Here is a 16,782-nt window from a genome sequence, read left to right as displayed (position 1 = left end):
ATAGAACCTCTTTGAGAAATCTTATCCAGAAGATAGTTACACATTGTTGAGCTTCCACTCTTTCTTCGCCGGTTATCCACGTAATAGCAAAGCTTATGCGCCTCAAAACTTTCAAAGGAGATGCAGAATTCGCCATGGCTCGTGTAATGCCCATGTAGGAGGAAAAAGGTTAGATGCCCCTGTGTGCACTTATCACAAGCAAGATGATTACGTCCCAACGCCTCTAATGTCAATGGTCTGTTCGGAATCACTGTCTTCGAGAACTCCAAGTCATGAAACGTTAATTGTCTACATTCTTGGGCCGAGTTCCAGCCACCCACAGATACCCAACAAGCTGTTCTTGCAGCACCAAAGACGCTACCAATCCCTGGCGTCTTCTGTACCACCCCCGAACTTTGTACACATTGTACCCATTACTTCCCCCACGCAAATAGCAGTTTTGAGTCTCGCCCCCCAACAAACGCCGCCGTCCAAACGACTGGGACAAAACAAAGCCGAGCCCTTGATCCCCATGGTATCAACGCCGGTAAAAACCTAGTCCCGTAGACCAATCCAAACCAGAGGCCAATGTTGGAAAATGATAGGAAATAGAAAAGCTGACAACTTGACGACTTTTGTCTAGCAGGGTTGCCCGTGTCCACTTGCAGAAGAGAGGGGTGGAAATATTGATAAAGAAAATGAGGTAAGGAAAGGTTCGTCTGTCAAAGTAAACCCACGAGGGAAGCAAGGAATTGCCAGGCGTAATTGCACCAGACACTGCTGTCTTAGATATAGGACACTTTGACGCCCATACCCACAGTTCGTCTCACTCTCTCCCATGCCAAGCGTAGCAGCCGCGCCACCCTCTCCCGGAGATCGCGCCTTCCGAACGCCAATGCGAATGCGATCAGGAAGAGCAACATCCGAAGGAATGCCATTGGGTTCTTGGTCATATTGTGAGCGGCTTGGGTGAGACTGGCTTGTAAGGCGCCAATCAAGGATCCAGCACGATTGGCAAGGGTGTTGGGCGGACGAGGTGGCATTCCCTTCTTCGCTGGTCGCGGAGCGCGAGCTGGTACAGCTGCGGAACCATTGCGATTCACGGACGAATTGGGACGAGGCGACTGAATTCTGGCTGATTCAGCAGGTCGTCGCAGTCGTCGCGCTTCACGCTCCTCCAAATCGCGTAATCTTGCTTCCTCTTGCTCCGTCTCCCGGCGCCGCGCTTCGACCTCTCGCCGACGCTCTTCAAGCTGTTCTTGTTGCTGTCGTCTCAATTCGGCCTCTCGTACCGCTGATTGTTCCTGCTCTTCTTTGAGTCCATGTAGGGCCAAAAGGAATGCTTCCTTGCGCTCATCATCCAGAACTTCACTCATGTTGATAAACTCACGGGCGTAGTCCCATTCGTCGTTGCGCGGAAGCACATGCAGAGTATAAAGTTCAAGGAGTTTGAGGCGCGAGTTCAAGTCTCGGGGGGTATTGGAGCCGTGGCTTCGGATTCCAGACCGTTTTTGGGTATGTAGCGGCGACTGCATATGGGAGGCAATGTCAAAAGTCGGCTGAGAGGATGCGGAAAGATACGTCTCCAGGCGCTGTTGCGTCAATTGTTGCGAGGGTGCATGCGTCAACAAAAGAGTCGCCCTATGAAGGTGTCAACGGTGATCCAAAAGCGCTTTGAGGCTTGCGACGAACAAATTTATTACCACGTCTGCGTCGACACTCCCTTCGACACCGCCATACCCCGCTTGCACCACTTCTTCCCAGACGGTGCCATCGCGGCACTTGGCGACGAGAGCTTTCCATCTAGTGCTGCCAAAAGCGTGTTTGCCCTCCTCGGGCCCAAGCTCGATGACGGAGTTGAGGAAGGTCAGGTAGAAGCTCCAGACTTTTACCCTTGTTCCGCGGCTTGCCCATGCGATTGGAGCCAGAGGCGAATTTTGGAGTTGCGCATCGTCTTGAGATTGTTCAGAGGCTTCTGGTGCAATGACGGGCTCAATGGTCGAGAGGGCTTCTGGTAGTCGTCGGGTCAGGAAGAGCTGGGCTGCTTGGCGGTATGTCTTTGCGATCTGCGTGGTCTGTGGGCGCTGCGAGGCCGAGAGTGACGTGACGGATGTTTCGAGCATGGCCGAGGAGGAGAGGGCGTCGTGGTAGACCAAAGGCATGGCGGGCAGCGTCATGCCACAGACGAGGGCAAACTCGGGGTCTTAAGGGTGTTCGTGTGGAGAAGGGAGCGGGAGAGCAAGGACATGGCGGTGGTGTTTTGGGCGCGTGGACGAGGAATGTGAAGCCGGCGCGAGGCTAGTAGACCTCGGCAAGTCGGAGATTGTCCGTTCACTGGCACCATGGCATCGTGGTGCAGCAAGCCACCACAACGGCTCTCGCAAAGTCGCGTTTCGACTTTGTTTATACGACAAAAACAACACCACCGCAAAGGCGTTGGCCTGGCGCATTTCTGGAGCATGGCTTGGTGGCTTTGGTTGGCCTCTTCCATGCTCGTGGCTCGCAGTGCACTGGCCGGCTCCCCTGCTGATTTCCGCCGCCTATTCGCGCGGTGACGGTCGTCAGTCGACCCCATAGCTTCCTTGCTTGGGAATTACTTCCTCTACTGGGGATCGGCCGCGGCCAGGCCATCATCGTCAGAACTTTCGCTTTCGACCGTAGTTGTGGCCAGAAACAACTTCAGCAATCACGGAGAGCCGCAAACGCCACCGGCACTATTTGCGTCATCCATCTTCACCCAGAACCTGAACCGTGTCACGCGTTCAAAAGCTTGGTCCTCCCCAGGTCGCCTCATGGTCTGCTGAACCCTGTCTTTACAACTTCTCTCCAGCATTGCCAACAGCATGGAGGTCGACAAGGTGTCCTTCCCTGGCCGCCTGCTGGAAATCCTCGAGGCAATCTCCAGGTCTCATTTTGTGTCCTTTGATCTGGAGCTGTCCGGAGTTCCAAGCAAGACCAATTCAAACACGCGCATGTCACTTGAAGACCGCTACCGGGATGTCAAGGCTGCAGCCGAACGCTACCAGATCCTTCAAATTGGCTTAACATGTGTCGAGCAAGACCTTGCAGAGGACAAGTATATTCTTCGTCCATACAACTTCAACATCAATCCACTGCTCGACGAGCGCCTGGACATTGAGAGGATATTTGCATTCCAGAGCGGCGCAGCCGAATTTCTACTGAGTCACGGCTTCCGCATGGACCTGCCAATGACCATGGGCGTCCCCTATCTGTCCAGGGACGAAGCGAAGAAGGCCAAGAAGCTCGCCTATGCTCGATGGGACAGATCTACTGTTCAGGACGTCCAGCTGCAAGAACACGAAGTAGAATCTCTCGAGTTTGTCAAGAAGGTCCGCATTGTCGTCGAAGAGTGGGAGAAAACTGGCAAGGTAAGTCAGATGGGTGACATGAAAGATATCAGGGAGCTCTCAAAGGCCTCCAGTATTCCAGATTGATCGGTCGAGCTGCAATCTCACTCGCGTATCGATATTAAATGGCAAGTATTCGTACCGCTCCTAACGTCTCACAGCCGAGCCCAGATTTTCTAAACATCGTGTGTACGGATCCAACCGGTGAACAGCCCCTCTATCCGGAACTTGGCAACTTTGAAAAGCGACTTGTGCATCAGCTCATCCGTGCCGAGTTCCCCAAACTGGTCACCATCGGCAAGCCGTCTGCCATTCAGATCATCAAGTATGACGAGGACAGAGAGAAGTCAATCCTTGAATCGCGGAAGAAGAGGCTCGACGTGCAAATCAATCGTCAGGTTGGATTTCGCTGGATCATCGAAGCTCTGTGTGGCGGAGAAATCAACGTTGATCCCAAAGACTTTTTGTATGACGCCGAGACTGGCCATGCTCGTGCTGGTAACCTGGAAGACGTCAAAAGACGCTTCATCATGGCCAACTATGCTCTCAAGAACAAGAGGCCCATTCTGGTAGGCCACAACTTGTTTACTGATTTGGCATACCTCTACCAAACCTTCATCGGCGACTTGCCAGACACGCTTGACGAGTTCAGGAAGAGGACACAGCGTCTCTTCCCACTGATTGTAGATACGAAGTACCTGGCAACCCACAATTGCGGAGACATCAACCCCAAGTCATCATTGGATGAGATTGAGTACAAGCTGCGCAGTCAGGAGCTCCCCTTGCTTTGTAAGATCCCCCGGACTCCTGTCTTGTCTATGGCTAATTTGATCAGTGACGCATCCGAACCATTTCAAGTACCATGGCTCGTCGACACTCCACGAAGCTGGCTATGACAGTTTCCTCACGGCAATCATCATGGTGCGTCTATCCGCGAAGCTCGAAGCCGAAGGCACGTACCTGCAGGAGACGACTGTCGCGCACATGGAAGCCGACAACGAGCGGCAAAGCCATGACCAATCACCAGTGGCCAACAATGAGCAGCAAAGCCATGGCCAATCGCCAGTGACTCAAAACGCGGCACCTGGAGTCGTGGCTGCTAGCAAAGGTTTGTTGACGACGACACTCGAAAGCATTACCAAAATTCTCTCTACGCGCACCATTGATGAGGCAAACACGATGGCTCCCCCAGAACCATCGACGGACCCATCAATTGAAGCGCCCTCTCAAGTTCAAGATGCCATGAATGTACCCGTCGGAGTCACAGGTTTGGAAGACGTAGCCCCAGTGAACATGGCTGAGACGGTGGGCAAGAAGAAGAAAAAGAACCGAAAGAAGAATAAGAACAAGAAGAAGGAGGAGGACCAGGAGGACGAGTGGCCAAAGGGAGGCAAGCTGGAAGAGGTGTTCACACGCGCAGAGAGCCGCTACTCATCGCAAAACCCGTTTGATCGGCTGGCCCAAGTCGACGCAGAGATCAATGATGGAGCAGAGGGCTACGAGGAAGCTGATACGGGACCGCCGCAGGGCGGATGGGATGAGCGGCTGGAGGTGGAGGAGCAGGTGCCCTTTCAGAAGCATCAGAGGGAACCCATGACGCTGATGCCTGGCTTCGAGTCGGAGTTTTGGGGCGTCTATGGCAACAAGCTGCGAGTTTTTGGAACGATGGAGAGCGTGTGGAAGCTGGGCAAGTGAGGGAGTGGCAGGGATGGGGATTGCGGAACGGAGTCGGTGGTCTTGCAACGGGCGTCATCCCGGGGCGGAAAAGAATTAGAGTGCGTGGGATGGCGGGGATCAATCATGCGTGGCAAAGGCTTGAGTTGAGAGTCTAAAATGCAAACGCGAATGGCTTGCAGGTTGCTCGTCCACTGCTGCAGGGGATCACAGATGTTGAAGGCGCAAGGGCTGTGGTTGTGCAGTGGCAGTGGTGCAAGGGCGGAGGGGAAAAAAGCCGACTGGATTGCGTAGCAGGCGCCAGGGGTTGCAAGATCGGAGACGCGCAAGCAGCGAAACGTCGACAGTCTCTGTGTGTAGATGAAGCGAGCGTGAAAGATTCCATTCTTCTGGTGTTGATTGTCATTATTCTGGATCTTCATTATTTACTCAGTGCACGTCAGGTCCCAGCACACCAGTGGAGACCAATTGGGCGCCCTGGCAAGCCCCTAACGGTACCTGGTGTGCGCCGAAAGCTCAAATGCCTCGACCGTTTCTTCTTGTACAACCACCGAATCGGCCGTACAATCTGTCCTCCTCATAGAACACTCCCAATTTCCGCCAAAAAACGCTCTCTTTGCCCTCTCAACCCATCGCGAACGCCTCTCATTATTCGCGGCCGCGCGCCGCTCGCCAGACCATGTCCGTATCGCATACGTCACTGCCACGCCGGCCGCTGCGCTACATCGTCGCTGCCACCATCAGCGCTTTCCTCTTCTTCCTGTGGTCCGCCTCGTCCAAATCCTTCCGCTCGTCCTTTGCTTCCTCGTCCGCCGCCCGTCATGCCATAGTGCCCGTCAACTCGACCCTGGGCTTTGGCGCCATCTACGTTGTCTCCAAGGAAAACTCTCCCCGCAGGAGGGGCCTGCTGCAGGCTGCCAATGTCACCGACATCGACCTGACCATACCAGTCCAGCCGCAATGGACTTTGGAAGATGAGGACAATTTCAGGCTGCCGGAAAATTCGTCGCTGGGACGCGGCTCGCTGCTGGCCTGGCTGGGACATTTGCATTCTTTGAAAAAGTAAACGGCGTTCGCTTTTAAGGGACACGCATATTCAAATGCTAACTCGACATCTAGATTTATAGCGTCTGGTGCAGAGACGGCCCTCATCCTCGAGGATGACGTCGACTGGGACATTCGTCTCCGTAGCCAACAGGCCCCCCTCGTTGCCTCGGCCGTGCGAGCCATCCTGCCCGACGCTCCCTTTCCCCGCTATCCATACGGACACCCCAAGGACTGGGATTTGCTATACATGGGACACTGCGGTGACTACTGGCACGGCATGGACATTGGCTTCGAGCCAGGGCACGTCGTGCCGGAGAATTTGACCATGACGCCGCACATTGCTTTCTCCGACTCTTCATTGCCTGATTTTGACAATCTACACCCGTGGACGACATCGCTGCTGGAGAATCTCAATGTGACGGAGCACACACGCTTGGTACACAGGTCTCGGTTTCCGCTCTGCACATTTGGATATGCTGTCACGCGCATGTCGGCCTTCCGCCTTTTGACGGAGCTTGCAGGCCGCGAGTCGTCGCGGCCTGGCGCACACGCGTACGATGTCACCATTCTGCGCTCTTGCATCAGCGACGGTCTGCGCTGCTGGAGCATCAATCCCGAGCTTTTCCACCATGTCCCCGGCGACAGCATGATTGCAGGCATCGAGGGCCACCAGGGAGTGCCACCTGTCGACGAGAGTGGTTACGAACAAGTGCTCGAACGCGGCGAGACTACCAACATTGACTGTGGCTTTTGGGACGGCGCGTTTAGCTTCGACGACGATGACACGCGGCGACTCGCGTGGCTGAGAGAAGAGGTGGGGCGCAAAGGGCAATGCCTAAAGCGAATCGGACAAGAGCAGCAGCAGCAGCAAAAGGGTGACGTTGATGAAGGACACACCGAGGCTCGACACCAAGAAGAGGGGGGTCTGGGATCCGGGGTCAGGGTCCAGCATGATCAGAGCCAGGGAACCCAGGATCAAGGCCAGGGACAATCGCAGGGACAGGCGCAGAGTCTAAAGCAGAACCAAAACCAGAACGACGGACACGCCGCGTGGACCCAAAATCAACGCCTTACCCCACCGGGATCACCGCCTAACCAGCAAAATCAGAACCAGCTGCAGAACTCGAACTCGAACTCGCACATGGCCACGGACCAGCTTCTCCGCGGAGGCGGCGGCGGAAGCGGTCGAGGCGGCAGCACAACCAGCAACCACGCGCACAAGAATGACAAACCCAGCGACCAGGACAGCGGCGGCCGCTACCAGCACCACCAGCGCCCGCGCCCTCCCGGCTCGATGGAGACGTCGGACAAGGATCTCCTGGAGCAACAGCTGGAGAAGCTGCAGAAGGAGGAAGAGGAGGAGGAGAAGCGCAAGCAGAACCAGCAGACAGGTCGCCAGGCCCAGAAGGCAGCCATGAAGGAGCAGCAGCGCCATTCGGAGCCGGAGCGCGAGAAGGAGGGCGAGACGCATCAGGATCGCCAGGGCGTCCAGTACTGAGTGCTCGCGTGGATGTTTGGACATGACTTTTTCTCTTCCTTGGTTGATGTAAGATTTGGATCTGGATTTGGATTTGGCGGGGGACTCGAATTGTTTGGAATAGTTGGGGAAGTTGGCATACTGCTGTTGTTGTTTAGCCAGCCGTCATCACCACGTCTTTAGACTTGCTTTTGTTGTTTTTGGTTGGTCATGTTGCAATGTGTTTGGCTGTTGTTGTTGTTGTTGTTGTTGGGTTTCTCGCGTGCACAAGCATGATTGGTTTTGCAATCTTTTTTGCAGTTTGATAGAGATACCAACTTCTTGTCTTGTGTTTTGTTAGCTGAGGTAGCATTTGTTGCAGGCAAGCAAGTAGGGCAGGCTGATCAGGTCAATTGAATGAAGAAACTTTCAAATTTGGAAAAAAAAAAAAATTTTGTTGTTGAAATGATGCTTGGTCAGATGAGCAATGATGATAGAAAGCGGACGTGTCACGCACAATGAAGGTACAGTCAGTTTCCGACGTTTCTGCGTTGGGACAGGTTGGACGCGACGAAATCGGATTCGGAATCAGTTGCAACTTGCAACCTCGCCTTGGGGAAAGCAGCACTTGATTCTTGCCCGGCGTCAAGACAGCAAATCTTCGGTTTCGCAGCTTTTTTTTTTTTTTTTTTTTTCGCTCTGCATGGTTCGCCCCAGCAGCAGCAGCAACAGCAGCGAGACTTTGCAATCTCTACAAGTGGCAAGGGGCAAGGAAGCACAGCGATAGGAGCCAGTGTGAACATGTCATGCTCTCTTTCCATGGGACAGGGAGTAAGTAGCCAGGGAAAACGAGCGGGTGTGTGTGGTAGTCACGTTCGTTCTGATGGCGAGAATGCGATGGGGAGATGAAGGAGGAAAGACTGGATTGTACGCCGCGCGGCGTGGCACGTCTTTCCACCAAAAAAAGGCTTGTTATTAGTGTACGATACTTGAAAGTAGGTAGATGGATGAGTGAGCAATTAGGAGCAATGCCGCTGTTCGCCGCATTCCCGCATTCATTCACTAGCCAAGGTAGCTACTCTGGCCGCTGCCGCCGACTGCTGGGTCGAGGTATCAATCGTAGCCGCCAGCAGACGGGCAAATGGACAGACCTGTCGGCCTCCTGGCCATACCTTCGATTGCTTCTCACCACTCCACTCGACACACCCATCACTTGCCAGCTCCAGCTCCAGTCCCAGCACCACCGGGACCTCCCGCGCTGTTCAACCACGCAAACGCCGACGCGCCGCCCACCGGGTTCTGATTCTGGCGTCCACCACCTGCAGCAGCAGTGGCGGCAGAGGAGCCAGGCTTGCCGCTGCCAGCCGACGCGTCCTTTGCGTTGCCAGCACCACCTGTACCGCCCTTGACGACCTCGGACACGGAGATGGCGCGTTTGGGACCACCGCCACCGCTCTGCAGAGGGGAGGGCTGATCACCACCGCCGCCGCCGCCGCCGCCGTCCTTGACTTGACCCCAGCCAGCTCCAGCTGCCGACGACACGCTGGTGACGCGTCTGCGGCCCTCGTCGAAGAAGCGCGAGCCGCCGCCCGCCGTCGTTGTCGGCGTCGACGTTGCGCTCTGTGGGCCGCCGCCGGCGGCGTTGCTCGACGCCCCCGCGCCCGAGGCTACCGACGCGTTGCGCGACTGCGTGCGGATGGGCTTGAGCACCTTGATTCCCGTGTCGCGCCGCTGGTACGTGTTGCTAGAGGCGCTACCGCCGCCGCCGCCGCCGCCGCTTCCAGGCCCCTGGTGGCTGTTGCGTCCCAGGCTGGCCCAGTCGGCAGTTGACGAGTCCGTCTTCTCCGACTCGATGCGCCGCCAGTTGCCCCAGATTGCGGAGGAAGAAGAATTGGATCGCGAGACTTGGGATGCTGCCGCGCCGTGGTCCGACTCGTTGTGTCCGTCTTTGCCGTGTTCGGTGCGGTTGGGGGCATTGCGCTCGAAACTGCGGCGGTCCGGGATGGTAGACTCGTCCTCCGAAAAGGTGACGGTAGCGTTGCGCTCGTTAGTGTGAGATGCTGGGGCCGGAGAAGCTTGTTTAAGGCCTTCGAGAGCCCGAGGAGATCTCTTGTCTTCCGACGGCCTAGACGAGCCAGGGGCCGCATCGAAATCTTGAGCAAAGGGCGTTCGTTGCTCCTGGGTCGATGTCTGCAGTGTTTTGAAGGTTGACTCGTCTTCGGGACGCACCAAGGGAACTGAAAGCTTATTCCTCTCATCATCGAACAAAAGCAGGCTATTGGAAGAAAACAAAATGTCGGCGCTGTGGTGTCGCAGCAAGTCACTTCCGAGGAAAATCTTGATTGCCTTGGAATCAGCGCCGACGCTCTCTACAACAGTGAATTCAACCTTCAAAGACGGCAATTGCGGAGTTGGACTGCTGGCTCGGGACGAGGCTGGATACGGAACGGCTTCTGGAAGGTAGAGATCGAGCTTGATTTTCCGGGTGCCCTCATCGTCGCGCATCATTTGGCCCTCGTATCCTAGTTTTTCAACAAGCTTCATATCCAGACACGAAGTGTAAGATCCAGTGCACACGGCGGCGTATAACAGTGAGTCGTGCCTAAAGCTCGTGTTCAGCCAGCACCGGATGATGGCAGGTACGGAGCCTAGGAAGAAGAGACCGGGTGCGATTCGCGGTACGTCCAATGTCGAGGCATCCCCAGGAAACGTGGTGTCAATGCCCAAGCTGTTGGCTCTTCCCGACGTGGCCGAATGCACTGATGCGGCAGCTGAACTTTGACGCCCATCTGATTTGTGCGAGTAGCTACGCTCAGTCATGGGGTGACCTCCCAAACTGCTTCCAGTTCGCGGAATCAGGTCCATGGAGACCCTTGAGGCGTGCGACCAATGTCCCTGATTCGCAGTCTCATCAAAGCGGACGCTGTTGGCTCGAGAGGTTGCGCCAAGACGCCTAGGTTCTTCCTCCGGGTCGAGATGCAGACTACCGATCAGGTTGCTGGACTGATCATCGAAGTTGGAGAAGGCATCGGGATTGGGCTGTTGCAGAGGCACTGGAAATCTTTCAGCGTGCTGTCGCGGAGAAGAAATGGGAGAGTTGGCACCTTGCTGCGGTGTTCCACCAAGGACGCTCGGGAAAGGAGAAGAGGTGCCCCAAACAGACTTGACCCGAGCATCCTCATCCTGACGCCTCTCCAGACGAGAGAGACGGTCCGAGTGCTCCGCCTGCGTCTGCTGCACACGTAGCATTTCCGAGTGGAAGCGCCAAATGTCGTCGCGAGGAGTGAAAGGAATGCTCTGCGGATCCATCACAGAGGTCATCGAATCACCCGACGCAGCGAACCAGATCTTGGCTCTTTGGTCCAACAGTGCTTCTGCGCTCGTAGCAAACAGCAATCATAACCCGAGAGAAAGCAGCAAGACCCCTCCACCTCTTCCTCCGTCACCAGAGTCCAGATGGACGGCGAGGCCGCCGGCAACCCTGTGGCAGCAACCTTCCGTGAATGACCCCAGTGTTTTAGCTTTCCCTTCTTTAAGATATGGCCTCAAGTATGCGGGCTACAGACACGACCGGCGAATATGCGAAGCTGGACGGAGGAGTCGAGCGGACTGGCTGGCGACACTGGACGCGGGGCTGCGGCGAGCAGACGTTCGGGCGATAAGTCCAGGATTAGGACGTCCTAAGGAAATGGTTGCAATGTTGAGCACGTAATGTCCGGCGATACAGGGTATCGAGCGCGTTAAAAAGGCGAGAGCCAAGGCGTGGCGAATTGAGGTGGAGGGTTGACAGCGAGCGAGGGATGTAAGTAACGGAGGCAGAGGTGGCAGCACGAGTTGGGACGGAGTTTGGGAGGACGGCGATGGAAAATTCAAAGATGGTATTTGTCGCTAGATTCAGCAGGACAATGACGGTAGCGAGGACAAACAGGGCGTGGGCGCAGCGGTGGCAGTGTGTTGGGAGGAAGGGTGCAAAGTGAATAAATTGGTTCAGGTGGTTGGTCGTCGCAGCGTGCATGTGCTTCGGCTGGCGACCAGCAGTGACCGTCTTGCCCGGACGTCTACAGGCCGCACATCCAACGACGCCCTCACAAAATGCACCAATCAATCTGGGCACGCTAGTTTGCTGCTCTAAATACGGAGAGGCTGGCCTTATTTGCTGCAACCATCTTCAAACTTCTTCCACGCATCACCATCGTTCCAATTTGGAAGAACGGGGGACAGCTTCTCAGCAACTTGGTCAGGGTACGCGCAGGCAATCAGACTCTGCAATTCCTCCACCACGATATCGTACGCCTTGGGTGAAAGGTGCAGGCCTAAAAATACGGTCAACACTTGATGCGCACAGCATCGGAAGACTCCACGCACCATCATAGAGGAGCTCTTCGATGAGGTCATTCCTCGGGACTGATTTGCATCCCGGGAGCGGCTCACCGGCCACCCAGCCAGCCCTGCTCATGAAGATGGTCCAGAGGTCTAGAACTGGGATGTTGAGCTCCTCGCCAACCTTGCGCGCAGCATTGGCGTAGTTCCTGGTCTGCTCGGCCGTGCGCTGAAGGCCGTTGTGACCTTTGTCCAGGTCGGTAGCTTCCATTTTCCACTCATTGATCGGGGGCGGAGTGACGATGATCAGGCGCGGCTCGTGCGCCTTGACCAAGTCATGGGTGCAAATGGTCTTGAGATTCTCGACGTACTTTTCCAACGGAACATGTTGGCCTGTGGAGCCTCCTTGGACACAGGCATCGTTTGCTCCGAAGAAAACGGTCTGGGATTTCAGCCTTGAAACGAGGGCGGGTGACGGCGGGAGCACCAACCATTAGGCGGACTTTGGCATCGTCAGGCGTAGGCATGAACCTCGGAAGCACCTTGAGGGCCTGTTCGGTGGTATAACCGCTGCTTTTGGTCAGCCACAGATGGGTGTGCAGTTGGAGTGGCCGACCTGAAACCACGGTTTACGACATCGAGACGGCGTGCGTATGCTGTGGACGGTTAGCGGAGCAATTGCTGGACGCTGGTGTACTGCATGGTGATACCTTTAGACAGAGCGGCAGCAAAGCCGAAGCCGTCATTGGGCGCAGAGGCCTGAGTGATGGAGTCTGGGGTAAAGATCGAGGTCAAGGTCGATTCATCAAGGGGTTGCAGGCGGGGAAGCAAGACTCGCACCTCCGAAGAGAAGAAACTTCTCGTACAAGGCAGGCTGGTACAAAGGGCCAAGAGAGTCAGTCAAGGATGGCAGGATTGGGCAGTAGCACGCGGGGACGCCTCAAACTGACCATGGGGCACGAGTCGAGTCGGCGGGGCGCAGGGTCTCGAGGTGTGGAGGGGAGAGAGGAGTGTTGAGAGGCTCAGAAGGCCGTTATCAAAGGCGCCCGCTCTGCATCGTCGGCACGAATATTAAAATGCGCTGCAACAACATGACGAAGGTGAAGAGGTGCGGGTGCATGGATGATGCCGGGGCTGGACGACGTTGGTTTTGTGCGAAACAGAGAGCGAAAGAGGCACAAACAATTGCTTTGATTTTTCTTTTTGCTCCAGGAACAGCTTTGGCGTACGCCGTTGGTGTCGGTGCTAGTTCACGAGGCATCCACCCCGATCCTTCTTGTCTCTCGTCTGCCCCCGGTCTGCTCGCCGTCGCCGCTCGCGCGTGCCCTTTGCTGCTCCCCGTCGAGAGTCATGCACCCTTTGCGCACCCTGGTGACGATCCTTACAGCTCACTCCCATTGCCGTACCAAGCTACCTTAGCTGTCGCATCTCGTCCGCCGCTAAATACGTCCCATCCTCCCGGCGCGCTCAAAGAAAGCCCGGGTTTCGCTCACCCGCCTTTCACCACCATGCCCAAATCTGTCTCGTCCTACTACGAGCACGACCGCTCCGACGATGACGGCGACGACGAGCCGCACTCTCTCCTCGACTCGTCCTATTATCTCGACCGCAGCGTCGGCGGCCGCACCGTACCACCCTCGCCCGAGGCAGACCGCAAGTTTGGGCGCTCCCAGCGGCCCTCGGCCCTTGATCTGCACCACCACCTGCCTACCCGCACCGTCGACGAGAGCTCCAGTCTACTAGGGAATAGAGACAACCTCCGCGCATATGCAACTACGCCCGCCACCCCCCGCCCATTCGCGGGACGGCACAATAGCAGCATCAGAAAGCACCGTACTAGCCGCAGGCCGTCCTTCAGCAATCGCCTCGTCGACGCTCTGGGTGTCGAGCGCCAGAGAACCCTCGGTACGTTCACAACAACATCGCCGCCATGGAGGACGACCCGGATTTCGATTTGCTAATGGCTGAAGTAGAGGCCGATTTGATAGAGTCCCGCCAGCCAGTACTCCGTGACGACCGCGTCTGGTACGACCAATTCACATCAACCGACTGGGTCCACGACAGCATTGCCGACGCCTTTCGAGTAAAGACCCTCCGCAGCAGAAAAGACCTCCGAGGAAGGATACAAGCATGGTTCGACGGAGCTCAAGGTTGGGTCTTGGTGGCCATCATTGGAGTCCTCACCGCCATCGCCGCCTATTTTGTCAACGTCACCGAGACCGTCCTCTTTGATTACAAAGGCGGCTACTGCACCACACATTGGTACTGGAATAAGAAGAAATGTTGCCTCGGTGCCACATCTTGCCCCGAGTGGGAGTCGTGGTCCAACGTGGTGCTGAACGAAAAGATTGACGACATTTGGATAGAATATGGCGCCTTCATTCTCTTCGTCATCGTGTTGGCCATGGCGTCGAGCTGTTTGACATTGACCACCAAAACCGTCATCCCCTCACGCTTCTCCTTGGCAACCCTTGACGAGGATTTGGGCGCCGAATCACGTGGACCGAAGTCTCAAACAAATGGAAATGGAAAGAAGAGTGACGAAGATGGGAAGCGCAGCATCAGTCCCCTGGATGACGTCCAGGAGAAACGCCCGCCAATGGTGTACTACTCTGCAGCCGGTAGTGGTGTTGCCGAAGTCAGAGTCATCCTGAGTGGATTCGTGCTTCACGGCTATCTTGGTCTGCGTACCCTGACAATCAAATGGGTGGCTCTGGTTCTCAGTGTCGCTTCTGGCCTCAGTCTCGGAAAGGAAGGCCCGTACGTCCACATCGCCACCTGTATCGGGAACATTGCCTGCCGTCTCTTCGCCAAGTACAACCACAACGACGCAAAGCGCCGTGAAGTTCTCAGTGCCAGCGCGGCCAGCGGTGTCGCTGTTGCCTTTGGCGCCCCCATCGGCGGTGTCCTCTTCAGCTTGGAAGAGGTCAGCTACTATTTCCCTCCAAAGACCTTGTTCCGAACTTTTTTCTGCTGCATCGCGGCAGCTCTAACTTTGAAATTCCTCAATCCGTACGGAACTGGAAAAATTGTGCTGTTCGAAGTTCGCTATCTCACGGATTGGAAATTCTTCGAGCTCATTGCTTTCATCTGCGTTGGAGTCTTGGGCGGTCTCTTGGGTGCACTCTTCATAAAAGCTTCAAAGTTGTGGGCTCAAACTTTCCGGCGAATTCCGATTATCAAGAAGACCCCTCTTCTCGAAGTTTTCCTCGTTGCGCTTGTAACAGGGCTCGTCAGCTTCTGGAACCGCTACACCAAGCTCCCTGTTACTGAACTTTTGTTCGAGCTCGCTAGTCCCTGTGACACGTTCACGGGCAGCGGCACCGGATTGTGTGCTACCAAGGAACGCATCCCGGAAATTATCTGGTACCTTTTCATTGCCTTTGTCATCAAGGCTCTTCTCACTGTCATCACCTTTGGAATCAAACTTCCTGCCGGCATCTATGTGCCATCCATGGTGGTCGGCGGCCTGATGGGTCGCATGGTCGGGCACATTGTGCAGTACTTGGCTCTGCACTACTCCTCAACCGGCCTTTTTGGCACCTGTCATATCGAAGACAGTCCTGAGTCTTGCGTAGTACCTGGAGTCTATGCCATGGTCGCGGCAGGTGCCACCATGTGCGGCGTCACGCGCCTCTCCGTCACACTAGCTGTCATCCTTTTCGAGCTTACCGGGTCCCTTGACCATGTGCTCCCCTTTTCACTGGGCGTACTGGTCTCCAAGTGGACAGCAGACGCCATTGAGCCGCTCAGCATTTATGATTTGCTCACCAACATGAATGCCTACCCCTTCCTCGACAACAAAATCCGACCCGTCTTCACCTCCATCTTGGGTGACATTACGCCGCGGCCGCGGGAGGAGCGCGTCATTGACATTACCAACTCGCCACTTGTGCCTGCCAAGCAACTGCGCACCCAACTGGGTCACTTGCAAATGGCTGGCGAGCTCGACGGCGGCCTGCCCATCGTCAGAGAAGGCATCCTAGTTGGACTGATACCAGCGCCCGATCTGGAATTCGCTCTGGACAAGTTGAACAGTGAGGAGAACTCACTGTGTCTCATGTCACCCGAGGTGGGCTGGAACGCGCGTGAGGATCCTGAGGACGAAGATGATCCGACGGATTTCACGCCGCACATTGACCCCGTAAGATGCTATCCTCCACATCCTGTTTTGGTTCGTTTGCTAACTCATGTTCTTTTAGGCACCCGTCGCACTTGAATACCGCTCTCCAATGGACCTCGTCTACGAATGTTTCGTTAAGCTCGGATTACGCTACATTTGCGTGCTCAAAGACGGTCGATTTGCGGGCCTGGTACACAAGAAGTCGTTTGTCAAGTACATGCGCGAGATTGAGGAGGGTCACGTCGATTAAGGTCGACAAGCGTCGGTCGTCTAAAGTCACATCAAATCCAAATATCAACCCGGACACAAGAAGAATGAGGTCAAAAGGATTACGGGTGGAGAATCTGGGAAGATTGGGTATTTGAGCATTGGCCAGGCCAGGACAGAATGGCCTCCAGATTGAAGACCTTGGCCAAAACATGAAAACGACTTGATTGAGATGTAACTGGAGAGTCTTGGTAGGTGGGCGGACCGAGGGATCAAGGAAATTTCTCATCATCTTTCCGCCGATGGTCGATCCTCGACCACGGCATCTGTTTTTTCTCATCTGCAGCATTTTTCCTTCGCTTCCTCATTTTCCCTTTTTCCCTTCGTTTCAACCCAACCCGTCTGGGTGGTTTCTTTCTCATACTTCCAGATTTTCTTTCCTTCGCTTTGAAAGACCGCATCTATCTATCGTCGAGCTCTCGTTTGCGCTTTTCCTATCGTCTTGGACGCGGATAGATTGGCCTCTTTTACTCCCTTCTTTCTCAAATCCCCGTGTACAATGCATGCGCGCGTTTTTGGGTCGTCGCCGTCAACAACGCGTTGGCTGC

At 55.4% G+C, this 16,782-nt stretch overlaps 7 protein-coding genes across 7 annotated transcripts; 3 read left to right on the top strand and 4 right to left on the bottom strand.

Moving 5' to 3' along the window:
* Positions 1–266: 266 nt before the first annotated feature.
* On the bottom strand, positions 267–2,385 carry BKA78DRAFT_314321 (uncharacterized protein). The gene is made up of 2 exons (XM_066888458.1): positions 1,672–2,385; positions 267–1,620 (listed from the first exon to the last, which is right to left on the bottom strand). Exons 1-2 carry the CDS (start codon positions 2,154–2,156, stop codon positions 765–767), a joined length of 1,341 nt encoding a protein of 446 aa, XP_066744346.1. The 5' UTR covers positions 2,157–2,385; the 3' UTR covers positions 267–764.
* Positions 2,386–2,388: 3 nt separating this feature from the next.
* On the top strand, positions 2,389–5,375 carry BKA78DRAFT_314320 (ribonuclease H-like domain-containing protein). The gene is made up of 3 exons (XM_066888457.1): positions 2,389–3,368; positions 3,509–4,136; positions 4,183–5,375. The coding sequence occupies exons 1-3, from the start codon at positions 2,823–2,825 to the stop codon at positions 5,040–5,042; spliced, it is 2,034 nt and encodes a 677-aa protein (XP_066744345.1). The 5' UTR covers positions 2,389–2,822; the 3' UTR covers positions 5,043–5,375.
* BKA78DRAFT_135541 (uncharacterized protein) lies at positions 5,110–5,564 on the bottom strand. Its single transcript, XM_066882671.1, has one exon. It carries the CDS (start codon positions 5,425–5,427, stop codon positions 5,176–5,178), a length of 252 nt encoding a protein of 83 aa, XP_066744344.1. The 5' UTR covers positions 5,428–5,564; the 3' UTR covers positions 5,110–5,175.
* A 136-nt stretch (positions 5,565–5,700) lies between these two features.
* Positions 5,701–7,566, top strand: BKA78DRAFT_295583 (uncharacterized protein; the record flags this gene model as incomplete). Its single annotated transcript, XM_066886499.1, has 2 exons — positions 5,701–6,083; positions 6,141–7,566. The coding sequence occupies 2 exons, from the start codon at positions 5,701–5,703 to the stop codon at positions 7,564–7,566; spliced, it is 1,809 nt and encodes a 602-aa protein (XP_066744343.1).
* A 1,221-nt stretch (positions 7,567–8,787) lies between these two features.
* BKA78DRAFT_235269 (uncharacterized protein) lies at positions 8,788–10,833 on the bottom strand (the record flags this gene model as incomplete). Its single annotated transcript, XM_066883836.1, has 3 exons — positions 8,788–8,881; positions 9,137–10,577; positions 10,629–10,833. Coding segments are annotated over 3 exons (1,740 nt in total), but the record flags the coding sequence as incomplete, so codon positions are not given.
* Positions 10,834–11,484: 651 nt separating this feature from the next.
* Positions 11,485–13,084, bottom strand: BKA78DRAFT_314293 (SGNH hydrolase-type esterase domain-containing protein). The gene is made up of 8 exons (XM_066888456.1): positions 13,028–13,084; positions 12,795–12,895; positions 12,685–12,718; positions 12,555–12,617; positions 12,461–12,500; positions 12,336–12,414; positions 11,890–12,286; positions 11,485–11,837 (listed from the first exon to the last, which is right to left on the bottom strand). Exons 2-8 carry the CDS (start codon positions 12,795–12,797, stop codon positions 11,674–11,676), a joined length of 780 nt encoding a protein of 259 aa, XP_066744341.1. The 5' UTR covers positions 12,798–12,895; positions 13,028–13,084; the 3' UTR covers positions 11,485–11,673.
* Positions 13,085–13,352: 268 nt separating this feature from the next.
* Positions 13,353–16,217, top strand: BKA78DRAFT_352808 (chloride channel; the record flags this gene model as incomplete). The annotated part of the gene is made up of 3 exons (XM_066891425.1): positions 13,353–13,749; positions 13,818–15,988; positions 16,047–16,217. 3 exons carry the CDS (start codon positions 13,353–13,355, stop codon positions 16,215–16,217), a joined length of 2,739 nt encoding a protein of 912 aa, XP_066744340.1.
* Between the last annotated feature and the right edge of the window lie 565 nt (positions 16,218–16,782).

Source organism: Phyllosticta capitalensis (genome assembly GCF_038381095.1).
Source record: "Phyllosticta capitalensis strain CBS 128856 chromosome Unknown BKA78scaffold_5, whole genome shotgun sequence".
NCBI classification, from domain to species: Eukaryota; Fungi; Ascomycota; class Dothideomycetes; order Botryosphaeriales; family Phyllostictaceae; genus Phyllosticta; species Phyllosticta capitalensis.
This window is presented reverse-complemented; position numbering and strand designations above follow the sequence as displayed.

Bases quoted from the DNA above. Each gene is read 5' to 3' on its own strand.
- BKA78DRAFT_314293 (XM_066888456.1), bottom strand. The intron at 12,287-12,335 runs GTTGGTGCTCCC...CTGAAATCCCAG, and splicing joins ATGCCAAAGTCCGCCTAATG to ACCGTTTTCTTCGGAGCAAA. The intron at 11,838-11,889 runs GTGCGTGGAGTC...CCGTATTTTTAG, and splicing joins CGAAGAGCTCCTCTATGATG to GCCTGCACCTTTCACCCAAG.
- BKA78DRAFT_314321 (XM_066888458.1), bottom strand. From the start codon at position 2,156: ATGACGCTGCCCGCCATGCCTTTGGTCTACCACGACGCCCTCTCCTCC. The intron at 1,621-1,671 runs GTTCGTCGCAAG...ACACCTTCATAG, and splicing joins GCAGACGTGGTAATAAATTT to GGCGACTCTTTTGTTGACGC.
- BKA78DRAFT_314320 (XM_066888457.1), top strand. From the start codon at position 2,823: ATGGAGGTCGACAAGGTGTCCTTCCCTGGCCGCCTGCTGGAAATCCTC. The intron at 3,369-3,508 runs GTAAGTCAGATG...AACGTCTCACAG, and splicing joins AGTGGGAGAAAACTGGCAAG to CCGAGCCCAGATTTTCTAAA. The intron at 4,137-4,182 runs GTAAGATCCCCC...TAATTTGATCAG, and splicing joins TCAGGAGCTCCCCTTGCTTT to TGACGCATCCGAACCATTTC.
- BKA78DRAFT_135541 (XM_066882671.1), bottom strand. From the start codon at position 5,427: ATGACAATCAACACCAGAAGAATGGAATCTTTCACGCTCGCTTCATCT.